The sequence below is a fragment of the Chrysoperla carnea genome, chromosome X, assembly GCF_905475395.1.
Source record: "Chrysoperla carnea chromosome X, inChrCarn1.1, whole genome shotgun sequence".
Classification (NCBI taxonomy): Eukaryota; Metazoa; Arthropoda; class Insecta; order Neuroptera; family Chrysopidae; genus Chrysoperla; species Chrysoperla carnea.
The window spans coordinates 25563581-25583286 of NC_058342.1; the positions used below are offsets into that span (position 1 = coordinate 25563581).

Consider the following 19706-nt stretch of genomic DNA (forward strand, 5'->3'; position numbering starts at 1 on the left):
TGAAGACATAGAGGCTTCAAAACATAGGAAACGCAATAAGTGAATTATTGACCGTTGATAATGGGTTCGTCTTTCCTCTTTCCCTCGCAGCCTATCAAAGGGAAACAGAAAACACGTACATATCTGTGTATTACATAAAGATAATATAAGACAGATGAAGACAGCCATACGCGTAATTTTTTTAGGTCTCTCTCTACAAAGATCAACCGTTTGCATGGTCACATTACAAGTTCTATGTTATTACTTCTATGATATAAACTTACAGTTTTATCTATAGCAATAACCGAATATTAGCGCGAAATTTAAATTTAATCGAACGTTTAAAAATATGAAATTTTGAAAGTGGACCATTTTAGGACCACGACCATCTTAGGCGCAGGTATCTTACTTATCAAATCATACGGTATCCTATCAATATTAATTACATATAATTTTTTTTCTCTGCTTACATGTTATCTAATTATGTGAGCAACTTAATAACTTACTAACAAAATATATATATTTTATTTTTAATTAGATTTAAATATATGATATATTCAATTAATCGATAAATCAAAATTACTTATAATATTTAATTTTAATTACGTAACTCTTTAGTTTTTATTATATTACTTTAATATGCATATCATTATTTAATATGATTTATTGTTTAAAAATTCGGTTTTTTATTTTTATTTTAATTGATTATTAAATGACAATATTTTAATAATGTAATTTTATAACAATAAAAAATAAAAATTAGTCAATATGTACTCTTAAGTCAATATGTACTCTTAAGATGTTGTATACCTAGGTATAATAGTGATGCCGCGACAGAAAAGAGTCAATAAATTGTTTTATGTAGTTTTGCGCCAGATACAATGAAAAACACGCTCGAACTCACCTTTCTTTTGCATGTAGTGTCACATTTGCATTTTGTTAAATAAATCATATACCACACGTTTGCGCTGTATGTATCATATATAAAATCATCAATTATAATCGAGAGACCATGATGTAAATAAATATCGTATACATGATTAAAAGTAAACAAAAACAAAAATTAATATTATAAGTACATTTTTTACTACAGAAAATTGTAAAAAGCTTCGTGAAAATGTTATTCAGTCAAATACTACCAGATTTTCTTATATCGAAGTGAATGGAGGTAGATTTTGACTCGGAAAATTTTGTAAAATATCAATTATTTGATATACTTAATACAAATTTTATACGGAAAATATGGCAGGTTTAACTCTAAATATTTCTTTCTGTATTGTTAAAAAATGATACAGGTTAAATATTCTGTCCTTTTATTTTGGATCAATATTGTAAGCGAGAAAAAAGAAAGGTTTTTAAAAAAATTATTATTGAATTCAAGAATGCAGTTCCTAATTTTAGCCTATTAAGTACAAATTGACAAATAAATACAATTTGGAATTTATTTTTCAAAAATAAGAATAATTTTTTTGGCTAAAATTTAAAATAAATCTTCCAGAGAGCAAGATCAAGTTTTACCACTGCCTTAGTACAAATTTTATGGAAGTGTTCGAATAGTATGGGAAAAAAACATAATCATTTTTAATTAATTAAATAATTAAAAAGCCATAATAAATTACATAATTGAAAACAATATATTGATTTATTTTTTAATTAAATGGAACTTTTTAATGTAATTTAAAAAAAAGAAAATGTCAATAATAATGGATTATTAAGAAATTTTTTGCTTGGAAACGTAAAAATAAGCCAATGCTTATGATTAAAAAAAAAAGTAAATCAACGAAAGGCACAGGCTCCTTAAAGTTAAGGAGTACAATTATGGCAACTCTTCCCTACTTGATGTAATGTATAATTTTATTAAATGTTATAAATCGATATCCCCATTTAAGGACTTTCAACTACTTTTTACCTAACTGTGATGTCTTTATAAATATTATATAATTACACGTGTATGAACTATCAAAAGTTTTAAATTGCACATATTTAAAGAGTGTTCCAAAAAGTTTGGGCAAGGGTCTACCACGTATAGTGCACCTCAAAATAAATAAAATATAGTTAAAATTGAGTTCAAATTTTTAGTCCGGAGATTTGAGAATAATTTTCTATTTATGATTTATTATAAAATTTTCATTACGAAAAATTTCCTATCCTTTTTATTAAATATTCCCATTTACGAATTATATATATAGAGTGTTCTATAATAATCTGCAAAAATTTCGCTGCCTAAACAAGCTGCGAAAAAAAAGAGAAAATGTTCTTTACCAAATTTGGACCTGAGGCCTAATTTACGAGATATTTCAATAGATATTAAGAACATTACTAAAACAGAGAATGTAGTGTGGAGGAGTAACCTAAATCATAGTGTGGAGGAGTAACCTAAATGCAAAATTACTACAGAAAAAAATCTTATCCATCGTATCAACAACTTCAAAACAATATACATAGTCTGATTTGTCCTTGGGTAGACTGTCCGTTTCTTAAGGTATGTGATATATGCACGATAGGTTGCGTACAAAACTTAATTTACAAAGAAAAGGAGTGTAATAAAACTTGGTTTTTATCGAAGAATTTTTATAACAATATAAGTAGCCAAATACTGTTTTGTTTTAATAGTAATTTCGCATTTGAGTCACTCCTTCACACTATGATAAAACACAACCTCTGTTTAAGTAGTGTTTTATTGGATGAATTTTATTTTGATGAATGTATTTTTTATTAATTGATTTATATAAGAGTGGGTTAATTATCAAACGTTTTCTTCTTTTTTTTTCTCAGCTTATTCAGGAAGCGAAATTTCTGCAGACAATTATAAAACACCTTGTTAAATATTTAACATATTTAATAGTTGAAAAAACGCAAAAACGATGGATTTAATGTAAATATAACTATAGCTAAAAATATATTTTGTAAGTCGACCCTGATCTAAGACCAAACCCTAAGAGTGTTTGTACATATACTTTTTAGGCACCCAATATATGTCTATGCATATTATTATTCACTAATTACTTACCGTACACTTTTAGTATCCAATAAATTATATAAATATAAATCATAATAATTAATTATATCTAATTATAATTATTATTATTATTAATATATTAATAATATTTATAAATATATAAATTTCTATCAAACAGGTAAAAATCTCAATAAATGGAAAGTTTCTTATTAATTTTAAAATAATATAATAAAAATATTTAAAAAAACACTTTTTTTTTTTGAAAATATTATCATAATTTTTAATATTAGTATTATGTAATTTTAATGTAATTAAAATTTGTTTTTATCACTTAATCGTATAATTAAATTTATTTTTAAATGAATTGTTTATATGTGCGTAATTTTATGTGTCACGTTTAATGAACGCACCCTTTCTTAATAAGGATTTATATAAATAGTTTTCTTAACTTAATTAAATTGCATTTTAAAAAGAAACATAAAACAGTAATTAAAGTTCTAATGTCGCTTTGACAGTTAATAACTCACTCAAAAAAGCTCGTACAAAGTTTGTTCGAAAAGAACAAGCTCGCCAAAGGTAGGGGAAGGTATCCTATTTTATTTAGTTTCACCTGTCCCGTTGTCTGTCTGTAATCAAATCTTCCAAGTCAAATTTGATCCACTTTCCGGTTTCCGATTGAAATTTTGTGTGCACATTTAGTTTGAATGACAATGTATGGTAAGGTTGTGGCGTCCTGATTTTTCCATCGCTTCCACCATATTTGATATATATACATTTTTTTTTATTCTTATTTGGAAAATTTGAATAAAAAATTCTTTTTAAGGGACAAACTTTTATTGTAGGTACTAAAAAGTAGAAAATAACTTTATCTATGAGTCACTCATATCCGACTATTTGTAAAAGTTTGAGGAGCTTAATATCAAGAATGAATCGAAAAATAATTCGTCATGTGGAGTAGATGAGGCGTTCCGATTTATTTTTGATATTTAAAATTGAGTACCTCAAGCTTTTAGAAATAGTCGGGTATGAGTGACTTATAGATAAAATTATTTTCTACTTTTTAGTACAATAAAAGCTTGTCCCTTAAAAAGTATTTTATATTAAAATTTTTTTACGGAATTCCGACAATTTTTGCTATAATTCTATTGAACGAAATTCTGTACCGTTGACTATATATGCAGATGCAGAGCATAAAAAAAGTTTGCAACCTGCTCTATGGTGTTTAAATCTGATTCTAACCTATAAATGTTTTAAAGTAAATGTAAATTTTATCGCGTACCTACATTTCATAAGATATATTTTAAATATCATCAAAAATAAAAAAAGATTTGACATCTTCATCTGTTTTTGTATAACATTATTTTTTAATAAAGATTGAACAACAATTTTTTGTCTTGTCATAAAGTAACATTTGTTAATATCATGTTCAAATGTCAGTTATCTATCGGTTTAAAAACAAACTAAGTTTCTTCTTGATTTTATCTATTTTAAAATGGTATATGCGTCAAAAATTTGCCAGCAATCATTTTAGATTGAAATATCTATTTTTAAAGATTTATTTTTACTCATGTATTTGATTATGACATAATAAGCTAAATCATCCAAATCTATGGTTCTTTGATGATGAATTTTGTTATAACTTCATGAATGTAGACGAAAAATAAGAATAAAATTTTTCGATATGTGTCTTGGTTTTCGAAATATCGAAAGCTAAATAATTAAACAAAATTTTCAATTTTCGATATTTTGAAAATTAAGCCAGGTATCGAAAAATTTTATTCTTACTTTTCGTCTTATATCGTCAAGTAATAATATAAATTTATCATCAAAACTCATACATCCTTAAACATCGTTCCACAATTGGATACTTTCCACAATTACGTAATTTGTAAAATATATGAAAATGTCTTTAATTATATAATTAGCGAAATAATAAATAAGAATAATCTTTTTTTTTCTACATACAGCTATTTTAATAAACACACAAAATAATATTCAAATAACTCCTGTATCAAAACATTTCATATTTATTATTAATAATTTTGTAATAATAATATTTACTCATATAATTTATTGTGTTCAAACATAAAATATTACATATAATTTATTTTTTAAATATTTAAATGCGTCATTAATTTATGAGTTGACGTTTCAGACGTCGTTTTTTTTTTTAAATCACTTTTTATTAATGAAGTGATTATTTTCATTATATTTTCAATTGAATATATTATTTATTAATTTTAATTTTAATATTATTTGCGGATAAAAACTAAATAGTTAAATGATTAGAAATTATTTTTTACACAATTCAGGTAGTTACCACAAATATACTTGGAAGCTTGAATATTTACATTTTTTTAATATCGTTTATATACTTTTCCGTCTACGGAGCAAAACAGGAACCAAAGCTGTCGAGGGACACCCCGTAGAAACTATGTTCCTATCGTATCTTCGTATAAATGTAGTGTTTACTTTTTTACTCAGATTTGCTTCGATTTTTGTGTTTTTTTCTCTTGTTTTATTGTTTAAAGAATGAAATATTATAGCTGCTTTAACTTTATACTTGGCAATACTTTATGAATCTTAGTTAAAAAAAGACATAAGACTTTATGTAATGTTAGTTAAAAAAAGACATACTTCTGATTTAGTAGTCAACCCAATATGTGCGTACATTATCCACAATTTTTTAGTTTCCTAGTTAATCTGCATCGTCGTATTTTGGGGTCGTTTTTAATTGCACTTTTTTTGGTTTTACCTCCCAACTAGCAAAAAAATCATAACGTGCGACAAGGAACATAATTCCAAAAAAAACAAAAACTAATTTGACAGACTTCAGAAATTATATTTAAATTATATGTAAAATTTTCAAAGAATTTCTATAAAAATGAGGTGTTTCTAACAAGTTAATATTATTAAAAACAAAAGAATGTCTTATGTCAAAATACATTTAACCCTTAAATAGTGGTAAATAGTTGATATTTGAAAACTATTATTATTTTTTTTACTATTTGTTAATATTTCCTTCAAGTTAAATAAATAATTTGATGATAAATGCTATAATCAAGGGTGTCGCCACCCTATGGCAAAGAAGGGAGCAAGTTTCTTTATGAAGAATGGGAAAATATGAATTACAAGTAAAAATATAGGAGATAAAACGCGAAAATTTAGTTTTATTTTAAAATTAGAGATATTTTACCATTAATTTACCTGAGAACAGTCGTGGACCTAGAGTTAAATTTTGGGGAGTCACACACTGGAATCCGGATTTAAACCGGTGAGAATCGTGGACTTGTTTGTGTTTTCGTGTGCGGGTCTTGCGAAAAAATTTCTTTTTCTACTATTCTTCGCCTTTTTCCCAAACATCTTGTCAAAAATGACTGATTTTCGACTAATTTTAAGTTTACATCCAAATTGAAAATACATAATAAAAGATCAAGAACAATTTAGAAATATTCTTAAACAAGACATGATACGGTACAAAATGGATAAGTAACTTTTAAGAAGGGTTAAATAAACTAAAAAATCATTGTTAATGACTTTTTAATGCGCATCTTACAACTAACATAAAAATGCACAAAAATATAATTTATCAAAATTATACACAATTTTGATTTTAAAATGAATTTGTCATTGCAATATGACATTTTAATTATTTTCAAAAAAGTGTATACAAGTTTATAAAATTAAGATATTATTGGATAACAAAAAAAAAACCATTAGTATCCTTTGTCATTTTTGTGAATACTATAATTTGGCGGTTAGTTATTTAAATTAAACGAATTTTAAATAACATCTGCACAGTTTGCTGAGAAAATCTCTCAAGTCCTTAGGTCACCGCCATTCTGTGGCTTGTAGTGTCCGACAACGACCAACGTTAGTTGTTTTACCGATTATTCCAGTTTTTCTTATATAAATACTTTAAGAACAAGACTACTTATATATGTTTGATTTCTCACGCGAATTGGTAAAAACTCCACACAGTGGAGAATTTATACAAAATTTCCGGACAAAAGTCAGAAAACTCAACTTTTGTTTTGCATTGAAAGTTGTTTTTTGGTGTAGATAGATAACCACTCCATTACAAATAAGTTACTTGAGTTACTTTAAGATCGCCCCCCGCCGGTTTTGTAAACCGAAATCTATCTGCTCTTACAGATACATGTTATTATATTGTTGTCGCTCTGGATTTACCGTATCATTCAATTTACGTTTACTGTGTTTGCTAATACAATTAAGTAAGAATTTTCTTTATATTGAAGACGAAGGTCTGTGCTTTATTTATTAGTACATAATGTTAAAGTTTCGATTAATATAATTAAATTATTGTGATTCATATTTGCTGTTAAAAAGTTAACTTTTTCATTAAATTTATCAAACTCAAAGCTTTTTGTTTATGTGTCCCTTTTTTACCCGGTAAAATGTTTTGTAACAAGGCAAAGTTTAAGTATTCTATAACATATTTCATAAACCTCGCGCGAACTTGTGCCTTTTCTTTTAAGATTAAGAAAAGTATAAAGATTAATAAGAATAAAAAAGTCACAAATAAAATTTAAAATAATTCTAATTTTAACGTTCTTATAAACATAAAAAATGAAATTTTTATGAAAATTTAACATTTACGAAGAAAAAATATTATTCAGGTACTTAAGGAACTGAAAGCTAAAAGTACTGCAATGTTGTGGCACCAGTATTGGAAAACAGTAATATTTTTTCCATTCAAGGTACACTTTTTCATGGAATCACCCATTTACATATTAAAAGCTCGTAAAACAATTTAGAAAATTTTGGTTTTTACAATTTTTCTAATTTAATCAACAAAAATTAAAAAAAAAATTAAATAAACAAATAATGATGTGAACTCTTACCTTGCAAGTTTGACTTTTAAGTGGTTTATCCGGATCGTGAATGTACTCAAGCGTGATACCATAAAATTGACCCTTATTGATATACGTTATACGATCGTCTTCACGACGCTGTGATGTCGATATCGGCGTTTCTAAGTGATATTTAAAACCTACAGGTGAATATCTGTAACAAACAACACACAGGATATAGGTTTCATTGCACACATTAGGTAATATATCCTTTCACTCATACCACACATACAAAATCAAATTTTTATGTTTTTTATATTTTTAGATAATTGTGGTCAAGTATGTGAAAGTGATTTATATTTTAAGGATTCAAATTAGATCGTATGACCTATTTTCGAATAGCAATGTTGATTTTGATGATTGAAGCCTTAAAGTTGTGTTTCATACAAAGATTCTCATGAATGTATATCAATTTCATTTTATAAATAAAAAATTAAAAATCGTAAAAAATTTTTAATAAAAAAAAACTTTTTAAGGGACAAGTTTTTATTGTACTAAAAAGTAGAAAATAATTTTATCTATGAGTCACTCATACCCGACTATTTGTAAAAGCTTGAGGCTCCCAATTTAAAATATCAATAATTTATCAGAACGCCTCATCTACTCCACATATAAAGATATTAAAATATTAAGCCCCCCAAGCTTTTACAAATAGTCGGGTATGAGTGACGTATAGATAAAATTATTTTCTACCTTTATAGTACAATAAAAGCTTGTCCCTTAAAAAGTATTTTCTATTAAAATTTTTAATTTATGACTAAGAAAAATGAATTTATATAAAATATGGCGGAAGCGATCTCAAAATCAGGACGTCATAACCTTACCATACATTGTCATTCAAACTGTGCATGCAAAATTTCAGCTCCATCGGAAACTGGGAAGTGGATCAAATTTGACTTGCAAGATTTGATTACAGACAGACAATAGGACAGGTTAAAGTAAATAAAAGCTTGTAAAATAAAGAATAGTCACTAATTTCACTATTTCAAACTTAAGAGAGTAAACAGTGCAATTAGGTAATTTTTAATTTATATGCGAAACTAAAAAAAAACTTGTGATAACTTACATTTTTGTAATTTGGATTTTGTCTGCATCATTTTGTCGTCCAAAATCATGCCATGGTCGACTTCGACTCCCGACACACGCACTTGGTGATGTACCGGCATTTGAATTTCGTTGTCCACCCAAACATGATGAATCCAATAGACCAGAATTCGCCTGACATAAATCCGTATAATCAAATGACTGTAACAAATCAAACAATTTTTATAAAAAACAAAATCTATTTTAAACAATAAATTATAGCAAAGTTTTGAACAGATTTGGATAAATACAATTAATCATTTTTGGATTGGTAATTTTAAAGGAGTTAGAAGATTGGCATATGTTAAAAAAATTATTTAGATTAGAATTTTTTAGTACATGAAATTTTAACATAAAGGCTAAATAAGACGTTTATGTGCGCCGTCCAAAGAGGGCTAGTTATTGGCAGCTGCCCCCATCTAGAGGCTAGGCTACCTTTAAATTTTCAATTTACCATCTTTTATAGTTCTTGAGAAAAATGACACTAAATTTAAAGTTATTTGCAAAACAATGTTTTAAACAAAATTTTAATTTTTTATAAGAAAAATTTTTACACTGACACTTTTGTTCTATCTTTTATGGTTCAGATGAGTCCTACGGATCCAAGACCAGATGGACTTTTGAACTCACTGAACTCATTTTTTATGTCCTGAGCACGATATAAACAAATTTTAGCTCGATATCATTGTGTTGATGGACAGACAAACGGAAACGGACTAATTTTACCAATTTTACGAATACCTTTATCAAAATTTTGTTTTTAGCATCAATATTTCTAAACGTTTAAAACTTGAGATTAAACTTAATATACCTACTCTGATATATTTCGTATATAGGGTACAAAAACTAAATAACATCTTTTTTTAAGACAAATTTTTAGGAAACGGGCCCCCATAAGATCAAAGGGGGAAAAAAGAAATAGCAGAAAAATAAATTTTTAGGTAAATGATTTCCACCAGTATGAATCCGGGCTCCAGTGTCTGTGAAACCCCAAAATTTAACTCTAACTGATAAATTTATGGTTAAATAAGCTTAATTTTAAAATAAAAAATAAAGCGTTTTTCTCCTATATTTTTACTTGAACATGCCTAGAATTCATACTTTTCTTATTCTCCATAAATCAATTGCCTTCCTGTTTACCATCGGCTGGTGACGCCCTTGTTTATAAACAGTCCAATTTCTTTAGCCATAACTTTGAGAAATGATTTAAGGTAATTTTAAATAAGAAAAGATAAATCTTGATGTACTTGTTAAGCCAAATTCTTGAAACGATTATAAATCGTCAAGCCGTTAGTGTAAAATAGCCTTTATATTTTATAAGTGCATACAAAAATATTTTTTAAAAACTAGTAAAATATTTCTTCTTCTAAAAAGTATGCAATTAAAATCGCCTTAAGGTTATTTATGGGACAAACTGCAGTGTAATGTAACTTCAAATTTGAATACAAGTTTTTTTGATTTACAATGTCGTTTTACAAATCGCAATTCCTAACGGTTTTCAACACATACATTTCTAGCAACAAATGTAATATACGCTTTTTTTAATGGCATATATTTACGAAGGTCAGAAGCGGAATCGGTCAATTTAAAAGAAACCAAAAAAATGTTGATTTAAAATCACAAAATTTTTATGTAGATCCGACAAAATTCGTCATTGAGCATGCTTAATTTTCGCATGGAATATTTTTGCAGGATCCTGTTTAAAACATGCTTCTAAAGTACAAGTACAAGTACAGGTTGCCGGTGGGTAACCCGGTAGGATATTGTTTTAACAAATAGGTAAGTAACATTGACTGAATCGCTTCGGAAATTATTTTTATACCATGTATATGAAATATACCAAGGTATACTAAGTTTAGTCCCAAGTTTGTAACACGCTTAAAAATATGACCATTTTCGGTTGTCTGTCGCCTGTCCGTCTGTCATCACGATAACTCACATTTTTATAGCGTGCTGAGGACGAAAAAAGTGAGGCGAGTTCGTTAATGAGCAACATAGTTCAATCGGATCTTGGGTCCGTAGGACCCATCTTGTAAACCGTTAGAGATAGAACAAAAGTTTGCGTATAAAATATGTTCCATATAAAAAAATAACCAACTTTTGTTTGAAACATTTTTTCTTAAACAACACTGTTTACCCCCTGAGAGCGCAAATTGTATAGTATGTATTATATGGGAATATCAGTTATATATGTGTGACATGTAGGTAATATGACAAAGTAATCAACACGATCTTTACATGGTATTTCAACAATTTACTCAGTCAATTTATCATATAATTGGGGTCAAAATTAAAAAAAAATACTACGACATTTTTCTCGAAACCCTCTGGTTTTCGAGTAAAAATTCATAAAATTTGAAAAAACGGGATTTTAACGATTTCCATCCCTCTAATTACTTATGAAAAATCAGATTTTTAATATGTATGAAAATTTTATTTGTAGTGTAAAGCTTACTCAACAACATCTCGCAAAAATTTTTGGGCTAATTGCATTTTAAGTGGTTGATTGTAAATTGTTAAGCGAGGGCACGAAAAACTACCCAACAACAACGATTATGTATAGAACTAGAAAGATGAGATTTTCACCGAGCGAGAATGAAATTTTTCGAACTTTTCTGTTCATTTGACTTTATTCCGAATCGATTGATGAAAATCCCATCTTTCTAGCATGTATAGAACAGAAAATGATAATTGTTCGGTTGTTTTTCGCGCGTAGATCAAAATTTGTTTCAAAACATGCAGATTTCAAAAATCGTACACCAATGACAATTATATCTAAAAATATTTAATTCTCATGAAAGTTTGTATCCGGTCTCCCCTCTAGTAGACCCACCACTGATCCAAAGTCCATTTTTAAATTATTCATATCGAGAGATATACAAAACGAAGATATCCCCGTTCAGAGATATATATTTTAATTAATGTTTACAGATACGGTACCCATCTTCAAAGATTTATTGAACCCTTTTTGCGTAATGTTTATTTAAGGGGTACAAATATACATCGTTTTGAATTTTTTAACACGTCTTTTCACTGTAACCCCTTCCAGAAGTTTAATTACAATGCTTTATTGTATAGAAGTCCTTCCTTGACGAGAAATATATGTACGGATAATTATTAAATCATGAGTTATCTGTTTTTGTTGTGTTGCGGTATAACGGATATTTTTAATGTCAATATTTAAATTTTGGTCGAATTATTTTTATTCATGCAAAAAAATATCGTTAAGTAACTTGGGAAAAAATTTTACTTAAGCTATTTATTTATTTTTAGTATTAATAATTAATCTTTTTCTAAATTTCATAAAGTTTTCGTGAGACTCGCAGGCCTTTTGTATCACTTCTAACAAATGGAGAAAAAAAAAGTTCGAGTAATGTGCTTGCACTTACAATTCAATTTAAGACAATGTCTTGAAAGTAGTTTGATACTCAGAATAGTCCAGTATAGTTTAGCCAAGAAGTTCAAGAAATAATCGTAAAAATACTAGAGATAGCGGGTTAAATTTGGAATGATGTCTAGAAAAATATGATAGAAGCGTTTTTCAGCACATAAAAAATTGCAAAAGTTATAAACAATTCAAGAATAAAAAAAATCAATTTCGTTATAAAATATTCATATTTCAGAAATTTAAAAAAAAAAAGTATTTTTAATTTAAACGATTGTGCTTTTTTAATACTTTAATTTTTGAGGGTAAAAAAGACAAAACCTCTATATTTTGACCTAGAACCGATTTCGAAAACTCGGAATTAAGCTTATTTCACTCTCTAGATCAAAAGTTAAATGTTGCCGAGGTGTGTTTTTTCCCTGGGAGATTGTATCCACAACTTCTGGGGGTTTAAAAAAATATGATGATAATACCTACGGAAATCGATCGAAGGATTGGAAGAGGATTTAGAAGGCATTGGCGATTGAAATTCATCAGTTCTTATAGAATAAGAAATGGACGTTCTAAGAAAACATGGTTTCTACAGAAAATTAAGCTTATATAAAAAGGAAAAAATTGAACTTTGTTCGTTTTGTTGCGATATTTGTTGAGATACAGCTGGTTGAAGAAAACTGCCTTTTCACCGGTAAAAACTATTAGAGTATTTAACCTCAAATAATTGAAAAATTTGACGTTTTTAGAAAAAAGTATATCATACACTTTTTAAAGTAGGTACTATAAAAAATTTAGTTTAAACTAAGTTTAGTCCCAAGTTTATAACGCATAAAAATATTGATGCTATAAATTTTGGTATAGGTCCATTTACGGTTGTCCGTCTGTCTGTCCCTCTGTCATCACGATAACTCAAAAAACATTAAAGGATATCAAGTTGAAATTTTTACAGCGTGCTCAGGTCGTAAAAAGTGAGATCGAGTTCGTAAATGATCAACATAGGTCAATTGGGTCTTGGGTCCGTAGGACCCATCTTGTAAGTCGTTAGGGATAGAACAAAAGTTTAAATGTAAGAAATGTTCCTCATAAGAAAATTAACAACTTTTGTTTGAAATATTTTTTCGAAAACATCAGTGTTTACTCGTGAGGGCGCAAATTAGGTTCGAATATTATATAGTATGTATTATATGGGAATATCAATCATGTGTGTGAGACATGTATGTATGGCTGGTTATCTCTCTTTACTATCTATACATGGTAATCAACACTATCTATACATGGTATTTCAACAATTTACTCAGTCAATTGTTTGTTTTCACTTGTTATATTGAAAAAATTTATATTGCTTGGAAATAATCATAAAAGAAAATTACCAACGAACATCAAAAATTTTTGAATAAAACCTGGTAAATGCCGTGAATGATTTATGAATGCTAATTTTAATACGGTAATTGAATGTTTTTATTAAAAAAACGTCGTTTTTTATTTAGTAAGAAGAAAAAGGTTTAGACGCGGTAGTAAAAAAAAAAAGTTTCAACAATATATTAAAATCATAATAGAGAACGTTTGTGTTATGATTGTGTTATGTTAATACAGTAAAAAAGGCCTATATGTATATATATAAAGACCCTTCTGATTCTCCTATATAGTATTTAAAAGGCCTTGTCAATGTGGGAACTAGAACAGGTTTATCAATATTATTTATCTACCATCCCTTTAAAATTCATTCAATCACACAAGCAGACCTTTTTTATTGTATGGTATTTCACACTTGTTGCAACTGGAGATGATACTTCTTTTCTATTCAAACGCATTCAACAAGTCCGAATGTGTGTGCAATGGAATTTTTAACTAATTTTACTGTTTTTTTTGTGTATTGTTTTCGATGCGTATAGAAATTCACTGAAAATTCACTTTTTATTCTAAAGGGCAGTTTCGGGGTCATTTGTTTTTTTTTTTTAATTTTAAGGGCAGTTTTGTTCATAGTTCACTCACTGTTTTACGAATTGAAATATGATATTATCGCTATTAATAATAATTGTATGGCTATTCAGAAAATAAAATTACCAAGGGCTACTTAACTTTTTGATAGTGATACAAATACTTCCAATTATTTATAGCCAACGGCTAGAAATTACCCTCCAAAAATGGGAAAAATAGATCGAAAAAAAATTTTGTAATACATTGTCTTGTTTTGAGCGCAAGGACTAAAAACCTTAGAACCCAACTAATTCCTCTACAGTCGACAAACTCAACGCAACCAACTCGTAATTATAACAATACTCTGGATCAAAAAAAATTTTTCGATTACCTCATAATTCATAAGGTAATTAAGCCTCAAAAAACGCCAAAATCTTGTTTATTTGAAGAATAGATTAATAGTTCTCGAAATGCGGCTTGAATACGATCAGAAAATTGTCTTTTGGAAGTCTTTTAGAAATTGATTGATCTCCGATCTCTGAAAATAGCCACCAAGGTGTTAAATAAGCACGATTTTCGTATTTTTGGGGTGAAAATTATTCTATTTACTGAGGTTTATCGAATTCAAATTCTTCGTCGATATTTTTAAGACAATTTAAACAAAAGCGAACTAATTTTCAGATGTGAACTAATTTAAAAATAAACACATGTTAATTAGTATTTTAACACAAAACAATTAATAATATTCAATAATTTAATAATTATTAATTAAATTATTAATATGAAAAAAATTTTGACAAAACATTTTGAAGTAATTATATACATGTTTGAAAAGCAATTATGCATTTAGCATGTGCATGTTTTTTCTTTTAATCAAATACTAGTTACAAAAACTTTAAAACATTTTTATTATATTAAAAGAAACGATAAACCTGTTGAAAAATTAACGGTAAATATTTTTTTTTATGTGAAAAATTTACTTAAGGATGTATGAGCGTGTATGATCAAGTAGCGTGTAGTCTTGCTCATACATCCTTAACAGGATCAAAAATCGGAAATTCGATTAATTGAAAGGACTAATAGGGCTTCTACTGAGCCGTTAAATTGGATTGGATGATACTAGGGATAATACTAAGCTCTGACTTGTCACTTTACATTTTTTGTCTTTAAAACATTTTTTACACCGACACTTTTGTTCTATCTCTTACGGTTTACAAGATGGATTCTACGGATCCAAGACCAAATGGACTTTTGAATTTAAACTCACTTTTTACGTCCTGAGCACGATATCAACAAATTTCAGCTCAAAATTTCTTTTCGTTTTTGAGTCATAGTCAGTGAATGAACAAATTTATCAATTTTTGCCATACCTGTAGCGCCCAAACTAGGGCTCAAATCCAAAATTGGTAAAGGACTTTTTCCTTCCTCTTTATGAGCTTATTCTATGAGGCCGATGATCTGCTGTCAATAACATAACACCGTGTATATGCATGGTATGAAAATAAAATTAAGCGTTTTTTCTCCTGTATTTCTATTTGAATCTATACCTAAAATTCATACTTTTCCTACTCTCCACAAATCAACTTGCCCTCCCCTCTTATTTGCCATCGGATGCCGAAGTAGTCAAAAAATCCTGTGCAGTTGAAGATCTGTGTTACTTTTTTGTAGTTTCTACTCATTTGAAGAATATTCTAAGCAGTTTTCTCATTGTTAAATTTTTTAAATTCAAATTTTCCATTACTTTTTTGAATTACATTTATTTTTGACATTGTATATAGTACATCGGATATTTAAGACAATTATATGTATAAGTATATTTATAAATGATATGTGATGTTTAAAATAATAATTTTGTTAATTCTAAAAAATTAAGTACCTTTAATGTTTACAAAGTTAATTATGAATGTACATATGTTTAAAAAGTAATCATTTATATGATTATGTTAAATGCAACATTTCATATTTTATCAAATATAAAAAAAAATATATAAACACACTTACATACTTACATTGTTTAGCTTTTTTTTATTATATTATTTAAATGTAATTAGTTGGTAATTACAGTCAATCTTCTTTATAAACTTTATTTAAATCTTTTTTTAAATTCAATTAATCAAACAACTTCAATTGTAGGGCATTTCGGTTTCAAATTGATGAAAATACGTGTAACTATATACAGGGTGTTCTGATATTGATAGCAGAAAATTATACCAGTAAATTAACCTTATCAAGATAAATGGAAAAGCTCTTTAACAAATTTCGATCTGAGGCCTAATTCGGGAGTTGTGGCTATAGGAAAAATAGAAAGATTTATTAATTCACAGTCCTATTAAATTCATTAGAATATGGAGGGGACTATCATGAAACAATAATTGATTGTAAATTGATTTAATTGGGTAGCGAATACTAAAAAAAAAAATATTTTGTTGTCTTTATTTATAAAGAAAACAAAAAAAATTTTATCAAATTATTTTACCAATATAGAGATACTTCGATGTGGGAGGTATTAAATTATACATTAATGCGGAAAATATACATTAAAGTGGAAATACGCGAAAAATAATAAAGTCAATTTTTATCAGGAGTGTTCAGGTAAGCAGGTACAATATAAATTCAAAAGTTTATGAAAAAAATTTTCCAAAACAAATTGGACCTAATTAAAAACCAATTAAAAATCCATTAAGACTATTTAGTGTTTTAAATATTAAAAAAAAAAAAAAAATGACTCGGTAAAATTTATTTAATTTCAAATGAAATAATTACAAATCATGATTTAAAAGCCAATAAAATAAAAATGAAAAAGAAACAAAGTTTTACATTTGAATAGTTTTTAAAAAAATAACCTCCATATGGTTATATTATGGCACAGACAATAGAGATTTTGAGATCAAAAATAACATGAAGATCAAAATTTTGTTATAGTAGTTGCTAGGATTTAAAATTATAAATTCAATGAGTCCAAAATTATAAATACAATCGAACAGCGTCTGGAAAATTTGGAAAATGATTTCGAGAAATTAGTTTTTCTCAAGTAAATCAAAAACTATGCATTAACTAAAGAAAAGCCTGTAAAATCCTTTCAAAAAATTTAAAATCGACAACTCACGTCTATCGTTCGGTAAGTTTTAGTCGCATGATGAGAAATTAGATACTTTGGAGTCAAATAGGTGCTTTGCAGTTAAGTAATATGTGACTGACACACATTTGAACCAAAATGCGATTAATTTTGCGACATATTATGAATAATATTATGTCAGTTTTAGTGTGGAATTAACCTTATAATTTTTTAAAACATTTTTCCATATTTTTAAGGTGATTGTAAACCTACAGTATTGTAAAAAAGTTTTGGTTTATTGCACGGTACATACCTATAAAACAAATACATCGTTTGTAGTGGAGTAATGAAGCTTACACTACCACGCAACTACAAAAATATATAATATATTGTGTGTAAGTGATGCTTATAAATTTGATAATAAAGATATCACTCTTCAATCATCAATACTCTAACTATAGTCGTCTCTGTTCATCAAATGCTGGATTTTTTATGAACTCATAATTAAATAAAAATTTTGTTGTTATATCATCAACAACCTTATATTTTTATGATATTATTATAAACTACAAGATTGTCTAAATATTTTAGATAGTTTTTTATCACACTCTCTAGATTTTTTGATATAGAAATATCCAATTGAAAAGGATAGCTAACCTATATGATTCATCATTTTTTCAGCCGACTTTGAACGATAAAATAATAATAAAAAGCCCGGTGACCAAGGAATTTTTTGTAATTTTTGGAAATTTTGATAATCAAAAAATGTTTAATGTACTGAGTACGACTGATAATAAACTAACAAAAGTACACGAAGAGACCCGACAATTTCCGAAGCTACTATTTTTATTTACACCTTTACGCTCGTGATGAGAGAAGTTCTCACAACGTTTAAATGATATATATATACCATTGGAATATAAAAGTTATTTGTTTTAAATCAAGCGTGAGCCAAATGTTCATTGCACGAATGCTGACGGGATAATGAACCAACTTCCTAACTTGCCCGGACTATTCTATGCATGGAGGTATTAGAACTATCGATCATTTAATTGATATATTATATAATATAAATAGTGTTTGCTTGTATGTTACGCTAGCTGTAGCGGCAACGGCGGGCAATTTGATCCCTAACAAATAATAATCGGAGAGGTCAACAAGATATGGAATTCATCAAACAGGTAATAATAACCAGTAGCGGCTCTAATAAATATCATTATTATTTTTTTATTTTTTTAAATGTATGTAGTGTTTGAGCAATCAAATTTTAATCAATATATTATGATGGGCATATTCATTAAAATTTATTAAAATTAAAGTTCAAATTGGTCATTTAAGGATGTATGAGCACGGTAGTAGGGGCACAAATTTAAAAAATTGATATTTTCAATTTTGATGATAAATTATGTTATAACTTGATGATATAAGACGAAAAGTTAGAATACAATTTTTCGATATCTGGCGTATTTTTCAAAATATCGAAAATTGAAAATTTTGTTTAATTATTTAGCTTTCGATATTTCGAAAACCAAGACACATATCGAAAAATTTTATTCTTATTTTTCGTCTACATTCATGAAGTTATAACAAAATTCATCATCAAAGTTGAAAATAAGATAAAAATAATTTCAATCCTTAATCTACCCTGCTCTTACATCCCTTATATGGACGGTGACACTTAGTTTTTTTCTTTTCTAATTCATTGCTAATATGTTTACTTTCTATTAAAAAGTTTTTTTTTTAATTTGTTTTCATTCATTCCAAATGAAAATTATCAAAAACTTCTAAAATATGTACCCATGTCACCCTAGCCCCCCCACCATCGCAAACCAAATTGGCTCAACCCAAAAAATTTTGTGCTATTTATGTGCTAATTAGTTGCTCTATTCCCGATTTTTGTGCTCCAGCCGTTTGGCAGGAATCGACGATTGAAATTGGGGGGGCTAGGTTGACGTCACGCTAGCCCCCCCAAATCGTAATGACGACACAAATTGAAAAAGTGAATACATGAGAATTTTGTGCTATTTATGTGCTAATTAGTTGCTCTATTCCCGATTTTTGTGCTCCAGCCGTTTGGCAGGAATCGACGATTGAAATTGGGGGGGCTAGGTTGACGTCACGCTAGCCCCCCCAAATCGTAATGGCGACACAAATTGAAAAAGTGAATATATGAGAATTTTGTGCTATTTATGTGCTAATTAGTTGCTCTATTCCCGATTTTTGTGCTCCAGCCGTTTAGCAGGAATCGACGATTGAAATTGGGGGGGCTAGGTTGACGTCACGCTAGCCCCCCCAAATCGTAACTACAGCACAAAACCAAAAAGTGAATATATGGGAATTAGTTGCTATTTATGTGCTTTAAGAAACCGGTAAAACATTTACGAAAATGTCTACCGTTTACAGTGAAACCTATACATGCCCTTCCCCTACTACCACAAAAAAAATTCGTTCTATCCAAAA

The 19706-nt window shown here is 28.0% G+C and overlaps 1 protein-coding gene across 2 annotated transcripts in view; it reads right to left on the bottom strand.

The window, feature by feature from the left end:
• LOC123302481 (protein grainyhead) overlaps window positions 1–19706 on the bottom strand; it is a 126655-nt gene that overhangs the window by 48462 nt on the left and 58487 nt on the right. For both annotated transcript variants that reach the window (XM_044885420.1, XM_044885419.1), the window contains exons 4-5: window positions 8879–9057; window positions 7804–7966 (exon numbers count right to left, since the gene is read on the bottom strand). In XM_044885420.1, coding sequence (XP_044741355.1) covers window positions 7804–7966; window positions 8879–9057 — 342 coding nt within the window. The remainder of the gene's footprint in view (window positions 1–7803; window positions 7967–8878; window positions 9058–19706) is intronic.